The sequence below is a fragment of the Elephas maximus genome, chromosome 12 (assembly GCF_024166365.1).
Source record: "Elephas maximus indicus isolate mEleMax1 chromosome 12, mEleMax1 primary haplotype, whole genome shotgun sequence".
In the NCBI taxonomy this organism is placed as follows: domain Eukaryota; kingdom Metazoa; phylum Chordata; class Mammalia; order Proboscidea; family Elephantidae; genus Elephas; species Elephas maximus.
The window spans coordinates 48231621-48252477 of NC_064830.1; the positions used below are offsets into that span (position 1 = coordinate 48231621).

A 20857-nucleotide genomic window follows, 5' to 3' on the forward strand; every position below is an offset into this window, starting at 1 on the left:
CTTTTTCTTTGGTTTTGGCAAGTTTGATTATAATATATCTTGGTGACTTTCTTTTAACATGTACCTTATGTGGAGTTCGATGAGCATCTTGGATAGATATCTTTTCATCTTTCACGATATCAGGGAAGTTTTCTGCCAACAAATCTTCAACAATTCTCTCTGTATTTTCTGTTATTCCTCCCTGTTCTGGTACTCCAATCACTTATAGGTCATTTCTCTTGATAGAGTCCCACACGATTCTTAAGGTTTCTTCATTTTCTTTTATCTGATTTTTCTTCAGATATATTAGTGCCAAGTGATTTGTCTTCAAGTTCAGAAATTCTGTCTTCCACTTGCTCAGTTCTGCTCTTCTGTCTTTCTAATGAGTTGTCTACTCCTGTAATTTTGTTGTTAATCTTCTGAATTTCTGATTGCTGTCTGTCTATGGATTTTTCCAGCTTGTTAAATTTTTTATTATGTTCCCGAATAATCTTTCTAATTTCTTCAGTTGCTTTATCTGTGTGTTCCTTGGCTTGTTCTGCATATTGGCTCATTTCCTTCCTGATGTCTTGAAGTGTTCTGTATATTAATCTTTTGTATTCTGCCTCTGGTAATTCCAGGAATGCACTCTCATCTAGAAGATCTGTGGATTCTTTGTTTTGAGAGCTTGTTGAGGTGATCATGGTCTGTTTCTTTATGTGACTAGATATTGACTGTTGTCTCTGAGCCATCTATAAGTTATTGTATTAGTTTATGCTTGCTTACTGTGCCATAGCTTCTTGCTTTGTTTTGTTTTGATATGCCCAAATGGGTTATTTGAGTGAGCTAGTTTGATTATTTTTGCCTTTGGAGCTCTGATGTCCTGTGCCCAGATGGCTAGAGCTTTTATCAGGTATATCAGTCTAGGAGTACATTCACTATTCTTGTATTAATTCAGCTCAGGTGTCTAGATAGCTGACCATCAAGTGCGTGGTACAGGTTCTGTCCTACAGTCTTAGAGGGTCAGGGGTGATTGGTGTATGTACCAGTATCTGATTGCAGCAGGGGGTCACACTCTGAACAAGGCAGGGGGCTGAGAACTGAACCCCGGAGTGTCTTTGAGGAAAGCATGTCCCTGTCCCCTAGAGCGTGCACGTGGGTGGGTTCTGCAGACAGACCGTGGGCACCCAATGTTTTTGGTTGTAAGGCCTGGGAGGTACCTGTTATCCTTGGACTCCTGTCGTGGGTGGCTGGGTGACCTGAGTGGAGCTACCAGTCCATAGGCCCCTGGTCCCTGTTTAATAGGCAAAGCAATGTCAAACATCAAACACCCACCTTTCCCCTGCACAGCTGAAACGGTTGGAGTGTGCCAACAACGGTGTATTCTCCTGAAATAGGCCCACACAGGTCCATGTAGAGGGGAAAGGTGCTTAAAGTCCACAGACCATTTATGCCTGGGCAGGGGCCGCTTCTATACTGAGCTCCCCTGTTTAGTGGAGCTGCCAAATTATCTTCTCCCCAAATTGCAAATTTTTTCCTTCTCCAAGGCCGAGAGGATGGCTCTAGGTGCTCAACAGTGCCTATCTCAGGCCCAGGGAATTCAGCTGCTGAAGCCAGCTTGGGGGCGGGGGGCGTGGTATAATATACTCAAGTACTTAGCTTTTGCTGAGAGTGCTGTTCTTCTCAGGTTCCGGAGGTTTAAGTAGGCTGTGTGGCTGGCTACTTCTCCCTGAGGAAACTGTGGCCGATCGCTAGTACCAGCCTGCCACCACTGCTCTGGGAATGGTGCCTGAGGGCTTCCTGCAATTCAGGTCTGGTAACTCCTCTCCGCTTCTGAACCATCTCTTCCTCCCCCTACCCCTCAGTTCGTTGTCTAAGCTTGCCTTTGATGCTCAGGGCTCCTAGGTTGTCATAAATATACTCGTTTCACTTGTTTTTTCGGATCTTTGTTGTAAAGAGGGGGCTTGCTGGAAATGTCTGTCCATTCCGTCATCTTGGCTCTGCCTCCTATGACTTTCTTTTAAGATCTACCTTATGTGGAGCTCGATGAGCATCTTGGATCTATATCTCCTCGTCTTTCATGACAGCGGGGAAGTTTTCTGCCAAAAAATCTTCAACAATTCTCTCTGTTCTGGTACTTCAATCACTTGTAGGTTATTTCTCTTGGTAGAGTCCCACATGACTCTTAGGGTTTCTTCATTTTTTAAAATTATTTTATCTGATTTTTCTTCAGATATGTTGGTGCCAAGTGCTTCATCCTCAAGCTCATCAAGCCTGCCTTCCATTTGCTCAATTGTGCTCCTCTGACTTTCTATTGAGTTGTCCAATTCTGTAATTTTATTGTTAATCTTTTGAATTTGTGATTGCTGTCTATGGATTCTTGCAACTTAATAAATTTTTCATTGTGTTTTTGAATAACGTTTTAAATTTCTTCGACTGCTTAATCTGTGTTTTTCTTGGCTTGTTTTGCGTATTGCCTGATCTCCTTCTTGATGTCGTTCCTGATGTCTTGAAGAGTTCTGTATATGAATCTTTTGTTTTCTGCATCCAGTAATTCCAGGAAGCCATATTCATCCAGAAGATCCCTTCATTCTTTGTTTTGAAGGCTTGTTGAAGCGATCATTGTTTACTTCTTTATGTGATTTGATATTGACTGTTGTCTCTGAGCCATCTAGAAGTTATTGTATTATTTTTTTATGTTTGCTTAATGTATCCTAGATTTTTGCTTTTTTTTTTTTGATATGCCCAAATAGCTTGCTTGAGTGAGCTAGCTTGATTATTTTCACCTTTGAAGCTCTAATATCCTGTCACCAGATGGCTAGAGCTCTTATCAGGTATATCAGCCTAGGAGTCCATTCACTTTTCTTGTATGGATTCAGCTTAGGTATCCAGGTAGTTGGTCATCAAGTCTGTGGTACAGGTTCTGACCTACAATCTTAGAGGGGGAGGGGTGATTAGTGTAGGTACTGGTATCTGGTTGCAGCAGGGGAATCTCACTCTGGACAAGGAAGGGTGCTGACAACCATCCCCTGAGTGTCTGTGAGGAAAGCATGTCCCTGTTCCCTAGAACACACAGGCAGGTGGGTTCTATAGATGGACCATGGGCACCCAGTGCTTTTGGTTGTAAGGACTGGGAGGTACCAGTTATCCTTGGACCCCTGTCACGGGTGACTGGGTGACCTGAGTGGAGCCACCAGTCCTTAGGCCCCTGATGTGAGTAGGTGAGGACCCTGTTTAACAGGCAAAGCAGTGTCAAACATCAAATACCCATGTCTCCACTGCACAGCTGAAACAGTTGCAGTCTGCCAACAAAGACCTATTCTTCTGAAATAGGCCCACACAGGTCCATGCAGAGGGGAAAGTTATTCAAAATTCATGGACCATTTATGCCTGGACAGGAGCCGCTTCTAACCTGAGTTTCCAGGTTAGTGGAGTCGGCAGGTTATCTTTTCCCCAATTGTGAATTTATTCCTTCTCTGAGTCCAGGACAATGGCTCAGAGCGCTCAGCAGGATCTATCTCAGGCCCAGGGAAATCGACAGTCACTGAAGCTGGCTTGGGGCTGGGGACGTGGTGAAATATATGCAAGTACTTAGCTTTTGCCGAGAGCACTGTTTTTTCTCTGGTTCTGGAGGTGTCAGTAAGCTGTGTGGGTGACTGTTTCTCCCTGAGGAAACTGTGGAGGAACGTTGCTACCAGCCTGCTGCAGTCGCTCCCGGGAACAGTGCCTGAGGGATCCCGGCAATTCAAGTCTGGTAACTCCTCTCCACTTCTGAACTGTCTTTTCTACCCCCTGCCGCTCAGTCTGTTTTGTAACTTTGCCTTTGATTTTCAGGGCTCCTAGCTTGTCATAACTATAATCGTTTCACTTGTTTTTTCGGGTCTTTGTTGTAAGAGGTTTCACCGGAAGTGTCTGACTACTCTGCCATGTTGGCCTCACCTCTTGGTGTGTAAGATTTTTAATAGTATCTCAGTCTAGCTTTAGTCTTTCTGATTCTCTTTTAATGGCGCAGCTGGTAGATTTGAACTGCTGACCTTTTGGTTGGCAACCAAATTCTTAATTACTGCCCTGCCAGGACTCCAAAAATAAAAAGAATATTTAAAATTATATAGACTTCTAGTATGATAGTGAGGATGGTGCAGGACTGGGCAGCGTTTTGTTCTTTTGTACATAGGGTCACTATGAGTCGGAAATAACAACAGCAACAGTATACTGTTAATACACTAGAGTAATATGTTTCTTCTTTTTATGTTAATATTTATCATAGATGTGGATCTGTTGTTTATGATATATCTATGATTTGAGAGACAAAAGTATCAATAAAATTTGGCAATTTTTCCGTGCCCTAAAAGTAGTACTTGGGAAGTTGAGGGTTTGAGATCTGTGCACTCACTCAAGTTTTGTTTCAACTGAATTAAAGTGTGGTATTTTTTTTAATACACCATGAAAATCTCAGTCTCATACTTTCTGGCCATCTTGACTTTGGTCTTGAGAATTGTGTAAGGTAAACTTGCTTTTTCTAACATCTAAAAATATTTTTCATCATTTGAATTTTCTTCTTACTATTTATTATTTTCAGTATATTTATTTGAAGCTTTTTGATAAATTTGTATCTTTTTATTTCAGAGTTTTCTTTCTTTGATCCTAATGATGCATCGTGCCAGGAAATTCTCTTTGATCCCAAAACTTCAGTATCAGAATTATTTGCCATTTTAAGACAGTGGGTTCCTCAGGTCCAGCAGAACATTGACATTATTGGAAATGAGGTAAGAGACTCTTAAACTTGAAGATTTGCATGATTAGGGTTGTAAACGGCATAGAATTGTTTTTCCCTGTCTGAGTGGAAGGATGGTTATTGAAAGAGAGTCCCTCTAAGATTCTGATGTTTGTATTTCCAGGTTTTTTATCACCAGTGAGTAGGTACTGCATGTTCTTCCCAACATTCCCTTGTACACCTTACTTTCTTAACACTTTTCTGTTTTGACGTTACACACTCTTGGTGGAAGGAGGAGAGGCATTTTTCTTATTTCTTTTCTCTATAGAAATAAATTTTGCAAAATTTTTTGATGTATTTTATTAAGGGATTTGATTACCATCATGTTCTAGCTACACATTTGAGTAATTTGGCAAAGACCTAGGCTTAAATATAATTAAAAAAAAAATTGATTTTTTGAAGGGGAATGAAAAAGTAAGTGGATTCTTTCATCAGCATGTTTTGTAAGAAGAGATAGCTTATACTTTTTTCAAATACCATTTGCAAAAAATGGCATGGGGGCACTGTCCGACCTCCTTGTCTAACTGCACTAAGGGGAGAATCACCATCAGCATCAGCCTGAGGCAGAGGTCAGACAAATCTCCTCTCTTCAACCTTTTTTACCAATTCTGACCACCCACTGTCCCTCCCAGGGCACTCTCTACTCTGCTGGATTCGATAAGTCATTGCAATGGCCACACAGAACTCAACAGACCATACTCTGTGATTATTAGGTTTATTAGGGAAGTAACAAGTTACAATTCAGGATCAGGAATGACTCAGGGTACAGCTCTTCGATCGTGACAGCCTGTTGTCAGCCATGCCCACAGGCAGGCCTCTCTCTGGCCGCTGGCCTCTTGGCCCCTCAGCCCCTCGGCATTTAGAGCCCCTCAGCCCAGCCTCTGTCTTGCTCAGATAAGTGTTACCAAACTCTTTAGCTCTGCCAATAAGTACCCAGAGGCACCACACTCCACCAGTAATCCTTGGCCCAAAGGCACTCAGCTCTCTTGTTTTGTGGGTTGGCACGCCCACAGTAGCCACTTTGCCCCATGGGTGAGGAAGCCCACTGTGCTGTCTCATGCCTATCTCCTGGTTCTGCTGCCGCCATTTTTCTGCTGCTGATTCTCACTCTCTTGTGCTGTCTCCAGTGTTACAGTCTCTCCTTGTCTGTCTCCTGGGTCTGGGAGGTTCTCTGTGCAAGGAATCACTCCACTTTCATCTCTTCATGGTGGTAGCGAGGTCCCCTCTTTCCACCTCTGGAATGGCTCATTTTAAGCCTAGCAAGATGGCAAAACTGCCTAATCCCCTGGGTTCCATACCACTTATTTACATTATCCCACTTCCACAAGGGTGCCATGTACATTTGCATTATTAGCAACCTGTCCAATCCTCTTGGTGGGCCATTTGCATAGTTCCTCGCAATCATTATGTGGGGAGTTACAAGACCGTGCATGGCTAAAAGGTTCATATTAAGAAATTCACTGTACCACACCATACCATTATGCTCATTAGAAAGAAAATTTTGCTTATTCTTTGAAAGAGTTAAGGGATGTATTTGGAGTGCCAGATTACCTTGAGATACTCTTTAAGTGACAGGTTAAATTTTCATTGTTGTTGGGTGCAGATTTAAAATTTACCCTTAAAAGAAGCCAGCTCTATCTATACATTTTACTGAGAACTAATTCAGATATGATGGACTAAGTCTGTTCCTCAGAATGACTGGAAATCAGTTGATAATTTAGTAGTCACATTGTAATCACATTTTCCTTGATTTCCTCAGATTCTCAAGAGAGGTTGCAATGTGAACGACAGAGATGGATTGACAGATATGACTCTTTTACATTATACCTGCAAGTCTGGAGCTCATGGTATTGGTAAGTCCTTGCTAATTCTGTTAATTGTTTAGACAATCTGTCTTTGTGCTTATATAATCTATATTTATGCCAATCAAAAGCCTATAATTCCCTCAAGCCCCTAGGAGAGCATCCAGCTGCTGATAATATTGTCTGAATAGATGAGGATTCAGTTAAGTTCTTCCAAAAACCTTGTTCCCTTCCCTACCTTCTCTCAGGGGGATCTTTATACTTTCTTGGCACCTCCAGCTTTTCTGGAACAGGCTATATATATATACCTGTTTGCTTACTAGGTGAGAGGAACTGGTAACAGCCTAGAACTTCCCTGAGGGTTGACAGCAAGGGTGTGACAGTCTAAGGTCAGTTTTCCAAGTATCCAATTCCTCAGCAAACCCTGGTCTTTAGGTCTGTCTGATCTATTCCTACATAAACAATATATGTGCATATTTTCCAAAATCGGTATCCTCTGCTACACCATTTTATAAACGTGCGTCTCTTATTTAACTATGTATCTTGAACATCTCTTCATGTTTTGGTCATCTGATATAGTACTTCTCAAATTATTTGTGGTGAGGGACTTTTTCCCCCCAGTATATAATGGACTGATGCTTTTGTAAAATTAAAAAAAAAAAAAGACACATAAAATACTTTTCAGAAGACATAAATTACATTTGAATTAATATAATCAGAAGAAGCATTACATAGGGAAAAAGAAAATAATTAAAAAAGTATAAACAAAAATTACGATGTGGGGGCTGGCAAAGGTCTGTTGAGCAGCACCTGGTCTAGCACACTGTAATGGCTGCGTGGGATTCCATTATATGGGTTTATCCATTTGCTTAACCTATTTCTTATTGTACTTTTAGGTTGTTTCAGAATTTTATTCATACTAAACGGTGCTGTGACATATATCTTTATAGCAAAGTATTTATCTGCATCCCTGAGTATGATTATTTTAGAATAAATTTGTGAAAGTAAGATTTTTGAGGAGTAAGTGTATATTCAGTATGCCATCTGCCTTAGTCTTTTAAATGTGGTAGTAGATAGCCATCCATTGGAACTTAAAATTTGTACTGAAGACTAAAAGAAAAATAATTTAGCAAATCTTCTTTAGGTGATGTTGAGACCGCTGTAAAATTTGCAACTCAACTTATGGATCTGGGAGCAGATGCTAGTTTGCGGAGTCGCTGGACAAACATGAATGCTTTGCATTATGCTGCTTATTTTGATGTCCCAGAGCTTGTTAGAGTGATTTTGAAGACATCTAAACCAAAAGGCAAGTAGTATAAGATCACCATTACATGCTGCTATGGATCGAATTATGTCCTCCCAATATGTATGTCAACTTGGCTAGGCCATGTTTCCTAGTATTGTGTGATTGTCCACCATTTTATCATCCGAGGAGATTTTCCTTTGTGTTGTACACCCTACTTCTATGATGTTAATGAGGCAGGATTAGAGGCAGTTATGTTAATGAGGCAATACTCAATCTACAAGATTAGGTTGTATCTCCAGTCAGTCTCTTTTGAGATAGAAAGAGAGAAGGGAGCAGAGAGATGGGGGACCTCCTACCACCAAGAATGAAGAAACAGGAGGAGAGCACATCCTTTGGTCCCTGCCCTGAGAAGCTCCTAGACCAGGAGACGATTGATGACAAGGACCTTCCCCTAGAGCCTACAGAGAGAGAATGCCTGGAGCCAGCACCCTGAAATTAGACTTCTAGCTTCCTAGACTGTGACAGAATAAATTTCTGTTTGTTAAAGCCATCCGCTTGTGGTGTTTCTGTTATAGCAACACTAGATAACTAAGACACATACTTTCCCCATTTGTAGAAGACATGTTTTAGAGATTCAGTAGATAAATTTCCCTAGAATATTTGTTTCTAACTTCTACTTTGTATGATTGCTGATTTTCTCTTTAAATTTTACTTCTTCATTTTTTTGAATGATGTTAGGAAGGAAGCCTCTGTTGATAGTAATAACTCAAGAATGAGTTTGTCCTGAGCACGTTGGAGGTAGGATGTGTGAGGTTGTGTGGCTTAAATGAAGGTAGGGCTTTGAGAACCAGAGATTTATTAGACTCTTGTTATAGTAGACATTCAAAATGTGATTCGCAAATCTGAAGTATTTCCTGTGTTTAAGAATAGCATAATAATGGTATTATAGATAATAAGATTCCTTTTTGTACTATGAAGCCCAAACTCATTTTTTGAACAGAGTATTATGAATCAGTATTATAGGTAAACATTCTTATGTTTAATTAGTCTTTATCTCATTCCTGGTTTGAAAATTCTGCAGCAAACTTTGTCTATAAAGAGCCAGATAGTAAGTATTTTAGGCTTTGTGGGCTATGTGGTCTCTATTACAGTGACATGATGACACTATTATGACATGGAAGTAGCCAAAGAGATTATGTAAATGGTCGGGGGGTATATGTTCCAATAAAACTATTTATAAAAACAGATGGTGGGTTGGATTTGGCCCGTGGGCCGTAGTTTGCTGACCTCTGACCTAAACTTGACTACCTCGTTGTAGTTGTCACAGCGGATACGCAAGAGGTTTAATGAGTAGTTGCATTAAGATAGTTAGTTTTTACAAATATGAATTATTGCCATTATTGCTTTTCAATATGGTTTGGTTTGTGATAGTTGGAAAACCCATAATATCACTCCATTTTATAATAAAATTTTATCGTACTAAGAAAACAATCAGTTAACCAGATTGTGATATGAAGATGTTGTTCCCTTGTAAAATTGTGCCTTGGGGGCTTGGTTTAAGTCTCATAAATGGTTAAAAAAAAAAAAAAAAAAAACCTAAAAAAAAAACCCCCCAAAAATCCTATCTCCTTTTAAATTGTAACAGCTAAATTTAGATTTCTAATTAATACTCTTGTGATGTTTAATTGCAGATGTGGATGCCACTTGCAGTGACTTTAACTTTGGAACAGCTCTGCACATTGCAGCATATAATTTGTGTGCAGGTACCGTGAAATGCTTACTGGAGCATGGAGCAAATCCTGCATTTAGGGTAAGAGGTTAAATTAAAAGTGAAAAAAAAAATTAAAAGAATTAAGTCTCATGTTATCTCTCAGTAACAAGTTGAATCTGGATGTTGTTATAATAGAACTCTTACATGAACAAGTCATTTATGTTTTTGTGCCACATGTAGATAGTAATGATGACAAACTTTATCTGAAATAAACTTAAGGCATAACAGTGAATCTCAGTCCTGTTACATTGATAAGCTCTACAAAGTTTACTTCCATTCAGGAAGATAAGATGCTCCTTAAATTGTTGTAATCTTTGGTTTTAAATATCTTTCTTTTGGACTTTTGATGTATTCGTGAAAAGTTAGCTGTTAAAGTATATACATTATATTTTTCTATTAAATCATACTTTAAATTCTTTTGGAAAGAAATTTTCATTCAGAAAGTTAAAAAATGCACATTTCAGAATGGAGTAAATCTTTAAAAATGGAGTGTTTGAAGGAAAAATATTTTTGCACAGCAATGATTCACTAATGTACAAAGTTAACACACAGGATTGAATTTCATAATCTTCAAATCCTTTGACATTTTATTGTCTTTGAGAAAGCGATTCTTACTTTTCTTTCCCTTATATGAATGACTGTGACTTGCTCTGTCAGAGATTCTTACTCGGACCTGTGCCTTCCCGTGAAGGGGTCAGTCAGGTGGGCAGAAGAGAGTGTAACGTTTGAAAAAGCTCCTCTGCCCTCCCACTTTCCTCTCCCCCCACCCCTCTTTCCTATTTTCCTTCTGTTCCTTACTTCTTGGCCACTTTTCTTTCTGTTTAGCCCCATCAATTATCCCCAGCTTCTAATGTGCCTCCTACCAGAATATATGCTCTTTGAGGACAGGACTTTTTGTTTTCTTCACTGTGCTGTCTCTAGTACCTCGCACCTGTGTCTGGCATATAGTAGAGGCTCAGTAAAATTTTTTTTTTGCTGGTAAGATATATATGATAAAATATTTGCCGTTCCAACCATTTTCACATACATAGTTCAGTACAGTAAATATTTCTGAATATATAAATCATGAATGAATTTAACTTAAAATTCCTCCAAAGATAATTTTCTTTGACTGCATAGAAGTCTGTATAAATATGAGTTGAATTGTTTTTATCTGTAGAATGACAAAGGACAGATCCCTGCTGATGTTGTTCCAGACCCAGTAAATATGCCGCTAGAGATGGCAGATGCAGCAGCAACTGCCAAAGGAATCAAGCAGATGCTGCTGGATGCGGTGCCTCTGTCATGTGATATCTCAAAGGCGATGCTTCCGAATTATGATCATGTTACTGGCAAGGCAATGCTGACATCACTTGGCCTGAAGTTGGGGGATCGTGTTGTTATTGCAGGACAAAAGGTATAGTAAGTAACTGTAGTCACTTACGCTCAGTACATGGTCATTATGTCCGTGGCCTGTGTGCCAAGGAGTACATACAGTATGGCCAGAATTTTGAGATAAAAAAAAAAAAAAACAGGTTCAGTATGTGGGTTGAAAGATGTTGTTGTTAGGTCCCGTCAAGTCAGTTTCAACTCAGAGCGACCCTTTGCACAACAGAACGAAACATTGCCTGGTACTGAGCCATCCTTACAATCGTCGTTATGCTTGAGCCCATTGTTGCAGCCACTGTGTCAGTCCACCTCGTTGAGGGTCTTCCTTTTTTCCGCTGACCCTGTACTCTGCCAAGCATGCTGTCCTTCTCCAGGGACTGATCCCTCCTGACAACATGTCCAAAGTATGTAAGGAGCATTCTGGTTGTAGTTCTTCCAAGACAGATATGTTCATTCTTTTGGCAGTCCATGGTATATTCAATATTCTTCTCCAACACCACAATTCAAAGGCGTCAATTCTTCTTTGGTCTTGCTTATTCATTGCCCAGCTTTCACATGCATATGATGTGATTGAAAATACCATGGCTTGGGTCAGACCCACCTTAGTCTTCAAGGTGACATCTTTGCTCTTCAACACCTTAAAGAGGTCCTTTGCAGCAGATTTACCCAATGCAACGCGTCTTTTGATTTCTTGACTGCTGCTTCCATGGCTGTTGAGTGTGGATCCAAGTAAAATGAAATCCTTAACAACTTCAGTCATTTCTCCATTTATCATGATGTTGCTCAGTGGTCTAGTTGTGAGGATTTTTGTTTTCTTTATGTTGAGGTGCAATCCATACTGAAGGCTGTGGTCTTTAATCTTCATCAGTAAGTGCTTCAAATCCTCTTCACTTTCAGCAAGCAAGGTTGTGTCATCTGCATAACACAGGCTGTTAATGAGTCTTTCTCCCGTCCTGATGCCCCGTTCTTCTTCATAGAGTCCAGGTGCTCGTATTATTTGCTCAGCATACAGAATGAATAGGTACAGTGAAAGAATACAACCCTGACGCACACCTTTCCTGACTTTAATCCAATCAGCATCCCCTTGTTCTGTCCGAACAACTGCCTCTTGATCTATGTAAAGGTTCCTCGTGTTCTGAAATTCCCATTCTTTGCAATGTTATCCATAATCTGTTATGATCCACACAGTTGAATGCCTTTGCATAGTCAATAAAACACAGGTAAACATCCTTCTGGTATTCCCTGCTTTCAGCCAGGATCCATCTGACATCAGCAATGATATCCCTGGTTCCACATCCTCTTCTGAAAGCGGCCTGAATTTCTGGCAGTTCCTGTCAATATACTGCTGCAGCCGTTTTTGAATGATCTTCAGCAAAATTTCACTTGCGTGTAATATTAATGATATTGTTCTATAATTTCCACATTCGGTTGGATCACCTTTCTTGGGAATAGGCATAAATATGGATCTCTTCCAGTGAGTTGGCCAGGAAGCTGTCTTCCATATTTCTTGGCATAGACAAGCGAGCACCTCCAGCGCTGAATCTGTTTGTTGAAACATCTCAATTGATATTCCATCAATTCCTGGAGCCTTGTTTTTTGCCAATGGCTTCAGAGCAGCTTGGACTTCTTCCTTCAGTACCATTGGTTCCTGATCACATGCCACCTCTTGAAATGGTTGAACATTGACTATTTCTTTTTGGTATAATGACTCTGTGTAGTCCTTCCATCTTCTTTTGATGCTTCCTGCGTTGTTTAATATTTTCCCCATGGAATCCTTCAGTATTGCAACTCGAGGCTTGAATTTTGTCTTCAGTTCTTTCAGCTTGAAAAATGCCGAGCGTGTTCTTCCCTTTTGGTTTTCCATTTCCAGCTCTTTGCACATGTTATTATAATACTTTGTCTTCTGGAGACACCCTTTGAAATCTTCTGCTCAGTTCTTTTACTTCATCAATTCTTCCTTTTGCTTTAGCTGCTTGACATTCAAGAGCAAGTTTCAGAGTCTCCTCTGACATCCGTCTTGGTCTTTTCTTTCTTTCCTTCCTGTCTTTTCAGTGACCATTTGCTTTCTTTATGTATGATGTCCTTGATGTTATTCCACAACTCGTCTGGTCTTCGGTCACTAGTGTTCAATGCATCAAATCCATTCTTCAGATGGTCTCTAAATTCAGGTGGGATGTACTCAAGGTCATATTTTGGCTCTTGTGGACTTGCTCTGATTTTCTTCAGTTTCACCTTGAACTTGCATATGAGCAATTGATGGTCTGTTCCACAGTCGGCCCCTGGCCTTGTTCTGACTGATGATATTGAGCATTTCCATTGTCTCTTTCCACAGATAAAGTCAATTTGGTTTCTGTGTGTTCCACCTGGCGAGGTCCATGTGTATAGTCGCTGTTTATGTTGGTGAAAGAAGGTATTTGCAATGAAGAAGTCGTTGGTCTTGCAAAATTCTGTCATTCGATCGCCAGCATTGTTTCTGCCACCAAGGCCGTATTTTCCAACTGCTGGTCCTTCTTTGTTTCCAACTTTCACATCCCAGTCGCCAGTAATTATCAATGCATCTTGATTGCATGTTCAATCAATTTCAGACTGTAGCAGCTGATAAAAATCTTCTATTTCTTCATCTTTGGCCCTAGAGGTTGGTGCATAAATTTGAATAATAGTTGTATTAACTGGTCTTCCTTGTAGGCGTATGGATATTATCCTATCACTGACAACGTTGTACTTCAGGATAGATCTTGAAATGTTCTTTTTGATGATGAATGCAACACCATTCCTCTTCAAGTTGTCATTCCCAGCATAGTAGACTATATGATTGTCTGATTCAAAATGGCCAATACCAGTCCATTTCACCTCACTAATGCCTAGGATATCGATGTTTATGTGTTCCATTTCATTTTTGATGATTTCCAATTTTCCTAGATTCATACTTTTTACAGACACCTCTTTTTTTCTAAAGCCTCTGTTTTCTTATGGCATTTGCATACCACCAGTCTCTTTGTTTATACCTTCTATGGGACTTTTTTTTTTTTTATTTAATTTTGGAGTTAATAGGATCTCATTCTAGAGAATGAAACAGAATTCCTGCTTGGATACTGAATTTCCTAACATAGGTACTTCTTCAGTATTTGGGTGGCTTTGTGGGGAGAAGTGATACAAGTTTCTCAGAAAACTGCAATTTAGAGATTTGATTTATTGAGAAAATTGCAGTAAAAATGAAACAAGAGTACTACCGAATTATTATTTTGACAGGGACATTCGCCACATTCCAAAAGAATACATTCATGGGACATTCATTGTGGAGCTAAAATACCAAGAAATTATGAAGCATAGCATTTTTTTTTAACGTGGGATTAGTACTCAGCTTCTGTAGTATTCCTGTACTATGTCTGAAAGTGGACTTTGTAAAGAGTTCTTTTATGGTTTTTACTTTTTATTTTGGAAAATTTTAAGCTATACGAAAGTAGGTGAGTATAACGAGTAAGCCAGGGAACCTGCTTTAACACTTATCCACTCATGGCCGATCTTGTTTCATTTCTCTTGTCTCCCAGCCTGTTGCTTATCTTCTCATTCTCTTAACAGTGTCTTTTAAAGAGCAGAATTTTTTTTTATTTTAATGAAGTACATTTTTTGAACTTTTTTCTTTTATGGATTATGCTTTTAGTGTTATATATCTAAGTAATTGTCTACTGTGTTTTGTTCTAGAAGTCTTACAGTTTAAAGTTTTACATTTGAGTTAACTTTTTTATAGGATACAAGTGTGATCCAGTTTCTTTTTTGCTTATAGTTACCTATTTATTCTAGCACTGTGTTTTGAAAAGACTATTCTTTCTCTGTTGAATTGTCCTCATATCTTTGTAGAGCATGTATTTCTGACTCTGTTCTGTTCTATTTATCTGTATGACCAGTGAAGCCCTCTAGGCCTAGAGGCTCATTTCGTATTTTTTAGAAGTGGTGTAGTGGTTAAGTGCTATGGCTGCTAACCAAAAGGTCAGCAGTTTTTAACTACAAATTCAATTCAGGTTATCTTTTTTTTTTTTTTGAGTGAGCATTGACAGTTTATGTCTTTTAAGGAACTGGAACGTTTTACCTCATATGTCAGACTTATGGACCGGGAGTTGTTCATGGTATTTCCTGTTACCCTTTTAATGACTGAAGATCCCTCTTTAATTCACAGCGTTTGTAATTTATATCTTCTCTCTGCCTTTATTTCCTTAGTCCGTGCATTTAAAACTTCGTCTGTTTTACTGATCTTTCCAAAGAATTAACTTTGGATCTCGTTGATTTTTCTTTATTGTTCATCTGTTCTCAGTTTCTTTTCTCTTTCTTGTCTCCTTCCTTTTGCTTGCTTTGAGGCTTTGTTTCTAGTTTCTTAAGGTGGAAACTTAGATTATTGATTTGAGGTCTTTCTTTTCTTATAGTCCAAGCGTTTCATGCTGTAAATTTCCATCTAAGCACTGCTTTGCTGCATTCCACACGTTTTCCTTTATTGTGTTATCATTTTCATTGAATTCAATATTTTCTAATTTCCCTTGTGATTTTCTCTTTTATACATGGGTTACTTAGGAATGTGTTGTTTGATTTCCATGTCCTTCTCTTACTTTCTAGTTTAATTTATATATGGTCTAAGAACATATTTTCTATGATTTCTTTTAAATTTGTATTTTGCTGTTTTGGATGGAAGAAAAAAAAAAAAGTTGCTGTCAAGTCTGCTCCTACTCACGGTGACCCCATGTGTGTTAGAGTAGAACTGCGCCCTTGGACATTTTTTTTAATGGCTTATTTTTCAGAAGTGGATCACCAGGCCTTTCTTCCAAGGCACCTCTGGTTGAACTTGAACCTCCAACCTTTCAGTTAGCAGATGAGCATGTTAACCACTTGTACCATACACAGACCGGTTTTGGATGAAGTGGTCTGTAAATGTCAGTTAGGTCCTTACTGATTTTCTGCCTATTAATTACTGAGAGAGGAGTGTTGAAGTCTCCCATTATAACTGTGGACTTGTCTATTTCTCCTTTCAGTTATATCTTTTGTGTCATGTGTTTTGAAGCTCAGTTGTTAGGTGCATACACGTTTAGGATTGTTATATTTCTTTGAGAATTGACTTATTATTTAATGTCCCTTTTCATCCCTGGTAATAATATTCTTTGTTCTGAAGTCTGCTTTGAAAGAATAGATAATTAAAAGCTTCCACAGTGAAGTAAATTTATTAGAGTAGGACATTTAGAATTACTAACGATACTCAACAGGTATTCTGATATTATATTTTCTTTAGGTTGGAACATTAAGGTTTTGTGGAACAACTGAATTTGCAAGTGGGCAGTGGGCTGGTGTTGAACTGGATGAACCAGAAGGAAAAAACAATGGAAGCGTTGGAAAAGTCCAGTATTTTAAATGTGCCCCCAAATATGGTAAGGTAGATGTTGTTTAACTTAATAAGAAGTAATTTAAAATAAATTTTACTCTTTAATAATTTTTAGCTAAAAGTTTCCTCCTGGTTACTTATGTAATAAATGAAAGGGATGTGAATTTAGAGAGGGTATTTTAAAGATGGAGATGTTACATCATGTCTATATACACTGATGAGAATAATAAAGAGAGAGGAGAAATTGATGTTGCGAGAGAGAAAGGGGATAATTGGAGGAGGAAGTCCTTCAGAAGTGAAGAGGGGCTGGAGTCCAGTGCACAGGTGTAGGGGCTATCCTTGTGTTAGGTCAGGTACCCCTATTTAAGTAGAGAAATGGTGGAAGATGAGGTAATTGTCTTTTGATTATTTCTAGTTTCTGAGAAAATAAAAAGTGAGGGCATTAGTTGATATTAGGAGAGAGAAGAAGTGTGGTTGGAGGTCTGGCAGAGAGGAAAAAAAAAAAAAGAGAGGAGAAGGTGTGAAATACTCATCTGGGAGAGTGGGGATGTGAATAGTTCAGGAAGACATAGCAGGTAGCCAAGCACTGCTAAGGACCTATTTGAGACTGTGGTTATAAAGTAATACCCATTTCTGTGATTTTCTCCAGTCATGTTAAACTTTTTGGGTTTAGGTACTAAGTAGGTGGAGAGTTGGGTTTCACCAAAGCTAGTGTTTTTTTTCCGGAGTGTACAATAGAAGGGAAGAGGGAAAATACTTGAGGAAGTATGCAAGGGCATGGTTAGAATGATGAATCAAGGAATTTAAGCTAAGTAAGAAGGAAAATCCCCCATGTGTCTGTCATTTTGTCGTATTGTGGGGGCTTGTGTGTTGCTATGATGCTGGAAGCTATACCACTGGTATTCAAATACCATCAGGGTCACCCGTGGCGGGCAGGTTTCAGTAGAGCTTCCAGACTAAGACATGCGAGGAAGAAGGGCCTGCAGTCTGCTTCTGAAAAGAATTAGCCAGTGAAAACCTTATGAATAGCAGTGGAACATGTCTGATATAGTGCTGGAAGATGAGCCCCCAGGTTGGAAGGCACTCAAAAGATGACTGGGAAAAGAGCTGCCTCCTCAAAGTATAGTCAACCTTAATGACGTGGATGGAGTCAAGCGTTTGGGACCTTCATTTGTTGATGTGGCATGACTCAAGAAGAAACAGCTGCAAACATCCTTTAATATTCTGAACGTAGCAAGTATGAAGTATGAATACAGGAAAATTGGAAATCGTCAAAAAATGAAATGGAACGCATAAACATTGATATCCTAGGCATTGGTGAGCTGAAATGGGCTGGTATTGGCCATTTTGTATCAGATAATCATATGGTCTGCTATGCTGGGAATGACAACTTGAAGAGGAATGGCGTTGCATTCATTGTCAAAAAGAACATTTCAAGATCTATCCTGAAGTACAACGCTGTCAGTAATAGGATGATATTCATACTCCTACAAGGAAGACCAGCTAATACGACTATTATTCAGATTTACGTCCCAACCACTAAGGCCAAAGATGAAGAAATTAAAGATTTTTACCAAATCCTGCAGTCTGAAATTGATCGAACATACAATCAGGACGCATTGATAATTACTGGTGATTGGAATGCAAAAGTTGGAAACAAAGAAGAAGGATAGGTTGTTGGAAAATATAGCCTTGGTGATAGAAACTATGCCAGAGATCACATGATAGAATTTTGCAAGAACAATGACTTCTTCATTGTAAATACCTTTTTCAACAACATAAAGGCAGCTATACACGTGGACCTCACCAGATGGAATACACAGGAATCAAATTGACTACATTTGTGGAAAGAGGTGATGGAAAAGCTCAATATCATCAGTCAGAACAAGGCCAGGACTAACTGTGGAAAGACCATCAATTGCTCATATGCAAGTTCAAGTTGAAGGTAAAGAAAGTTAGAACAAGTCCATGAGACCTTGAGTATATCCCACCTGAATTTAGAGACCATCTCAAGAACAGATTTGATGCATCCTGATGATCGAAGACCAGATGAGTTGTGGAATGACATCAAGGACATCATGCATGAAGAAAGCAAGAGATCATTAAAAAGACAGGAAAGAAAGAAAAGACCAAAATGGACATCAGAAGAGTCTCTGAAACTGGCTCTTGAACGTCGAGTAGCTAAAGCAGATGGAAAAAATGATGAAGGAAAAGAGCTGAGCAGAAAATTTCAAAGGGCAGCCTGAGAAGACAAAGTAAATTATTATAATGACGTGCAGAGATCTGGAGTTAGAAAACCAAAAGAAAGAACGCGCTCAGCATTTCTCAAGCTGAAAGAACTGAAGAAAAAATTCGAGCCTCGAGTTGCAATATTGAATTCTATGGGGAAAATATTAAATGACGTAGGAAGCATCAAAAGAAGATGGAGGGAATACATAGAGCCACTGTACTAAAAAGAACACGTCGATGTTCAGTCATTTCAGGAGGTAGCATATGATCAGGAACCAATGGCACTGAAGAAAAAAGTCCAAGCTGCACTGAAGATATTGGCGAAAAACAAGGCTCCAGGAATTGATGAAATACCAATTAGAATGTTTCAACAAATGTAATGTAACGCTGGAAGTGCTCACTCACCTATGCCAAGAAATTTGGAAGAGAGCTACCTGGCCAACCAACTGGAAGAGATCCATATTTATGCCTATTCCCAAGAAAGGTGATCCAGCCGAATGCAGAAATTATTGAACAATATCACTAATATCACATGCAAGTAAAATTTTGCTAAAGATTATTCAGAAGGCTGCTGCAGTAGTACATCAACAGGGAAGTGCTAGAAATTCAAGCCAGATTCAGAAGAGGATGTGGAACGAGGGAGATCATTGCTGATGTCAGATGGATCCTGGTGGAAAGCAGAGAATACCAGAAAGATGTTTACTTATGTTTTATTTACTATGCAAAGGCATTCGACTGTGTGAATCATAAGAAATTATGGCTGACATTGTGAAAAATGGGAATTCCAGAACATTTAATTGTGCTCCTGAGGAGCCTGTACATAAATCAAGGGGCAGTCATTGAAACAGAGCAAGGGAATACTGCATGGTTCAAAGTCAGGAAAGGTATGTATCATGGTTGTATCCTTTCACTGTACTTACTCAATCTGTATGCTGAGCAAATAATCCGAGAAGCTGGACTATATGAGGAAGAACGGGGAATCAAGATTGGAGGGAGACTCATTAACAACCTGTGATATGCAGATAACACAACCTTGCTTGCTGAAAGTGAAGAGGACTTGAAGCACTTGCTGATGAAGATCAAAGACTACAACCTTCTGTATGGATTACACCTCAATATAAAGAAAACAAAAATCCTCACAACTGGACCAATAAGCAACATCATGATAGATGGAGAAAAGATTGAAGTTGTCAAGGATTTCATTTTACTTGGCTCCACAATCAACACCCACAGAAACAGCAGTCAAGAAATCAAATGACAGATTGCATTGGGCAAATCTGCTGTAAAAGACCTCTTTAAAGTGTTATAATGCCAAGATGTCACCTTGAAGACTAAGGTGTGCCTGATCCAACCCATGCTGTTTTCAGTAGTGTCATAAATGCATGCGAAAGTTGGACAACGGATAAGGAAGACCAAAGAAGAATTGATGCCTTAGAATTATGGTGCTGGTGAAGAATATTGAATATACCGTGGACTGCGAGGAGAACGAACAGATCTGTCCTGGAAGATGGAAGTACAGCCAGAATGCTCCTTAGAAGTGAGGATAACACGCTCCTTTGGACGTGTTATCGGGAGGGCCCAGTCCCTGGAGAAGGACATCATGCTTGGTAAATTAGGAGGTCAGCGAAAAAGAGGAAGACCCTCAACAGGGTGGATTGACAAAATGGCTGCAACAATGGACTCAAGCATAACGATTGTGAGGATGGCTCAGGACTGGGCAGTGTTTCATTCTGTTGTACATAGGATCGCTGTGAGTTGGAACTGACTCGATGGCACCTAACAACAACAACAAGGAGTATGGGGACATAAGGGGAATGATGGACAGGGGAAAAGTGGTTCCTGATGAGTTGAAAAGTTGAGAGGAGGTTCCAGAGTAAGTGATCTAGAATGATAGGAAACAGTAGATGTTTTCAATACAAATTTTAGAGGTGGAGAAATTATTGGCAATAGTAAAGCTAGGGTAAGTATGATCCTGGCTGGCTGAATTAGGGTAGAGAATAGATCATTGGAAGTGAAGTGATCAAGGAACTGATATGCCAGGGTGTTAGATGGATCATCTGTGTGGATGTTGGAGTCACCATGAGGGAAGACAGGACAAGTGGAGGAGGAGAGGATAGTGAGTCAGCCAGGGGCTGAAATTTTCACTGAGCGAGTGAGTGACCAGGACTTTGCCTGGTGGCTTCCAAAAGGAGAGGTTCAAGTAGTATAGTCAGCCTGACGGCATGTTCTTCAAAGCAACTGGTTTTAATTTTTTTAGGGAGGAGAAATCAGTGTTCTGGAAATGGTAGTGATAGCAAAATGACACTTTCTCCTCTCGGCTAGTGTTAGGTGATGGTGTGGGACAAGT

At 39.5% G+C, this 20857-nt stretch overlaps 1 protein-coding gene across 3 annotated transcripts in view; it reads left to right on the forward strand.

Annotated features, from left to right (window-relative positions):
• Positions 1-20857, forward strand: part of CLIP4 (CAP-Gly domain containing linker protein family member 4) — a 102423-nt gene that overhangs the window by 23138 nt on the left and 58428 nt on the right. For all 3 annotated transcript variants that reach the window (XM_049904961.1, XM_049904963.1, XM_049904962.1), the window contains exons 3-8: positions 4585-4724; positions 6492-6585; positions 7679-7840; positions 9472-9590; positions 10711-10947; positions 16192-16327. In XM_049904961.1, coding sequence (XP_049760918.1) covers positions 4585-4724; positions 6492-6585; positions 7679-7840; positions 9472-9590; positions 10711-10947; positions 16192-16327 — 888 coding nt within the window. The remainder of the gene's footprint in view (positions 1-4584; positions 4725-6491; positions 6586-7678; positions 7841-9471; positions 9591-10710; positions 10948-16191; positions 16328-20857) is intronic.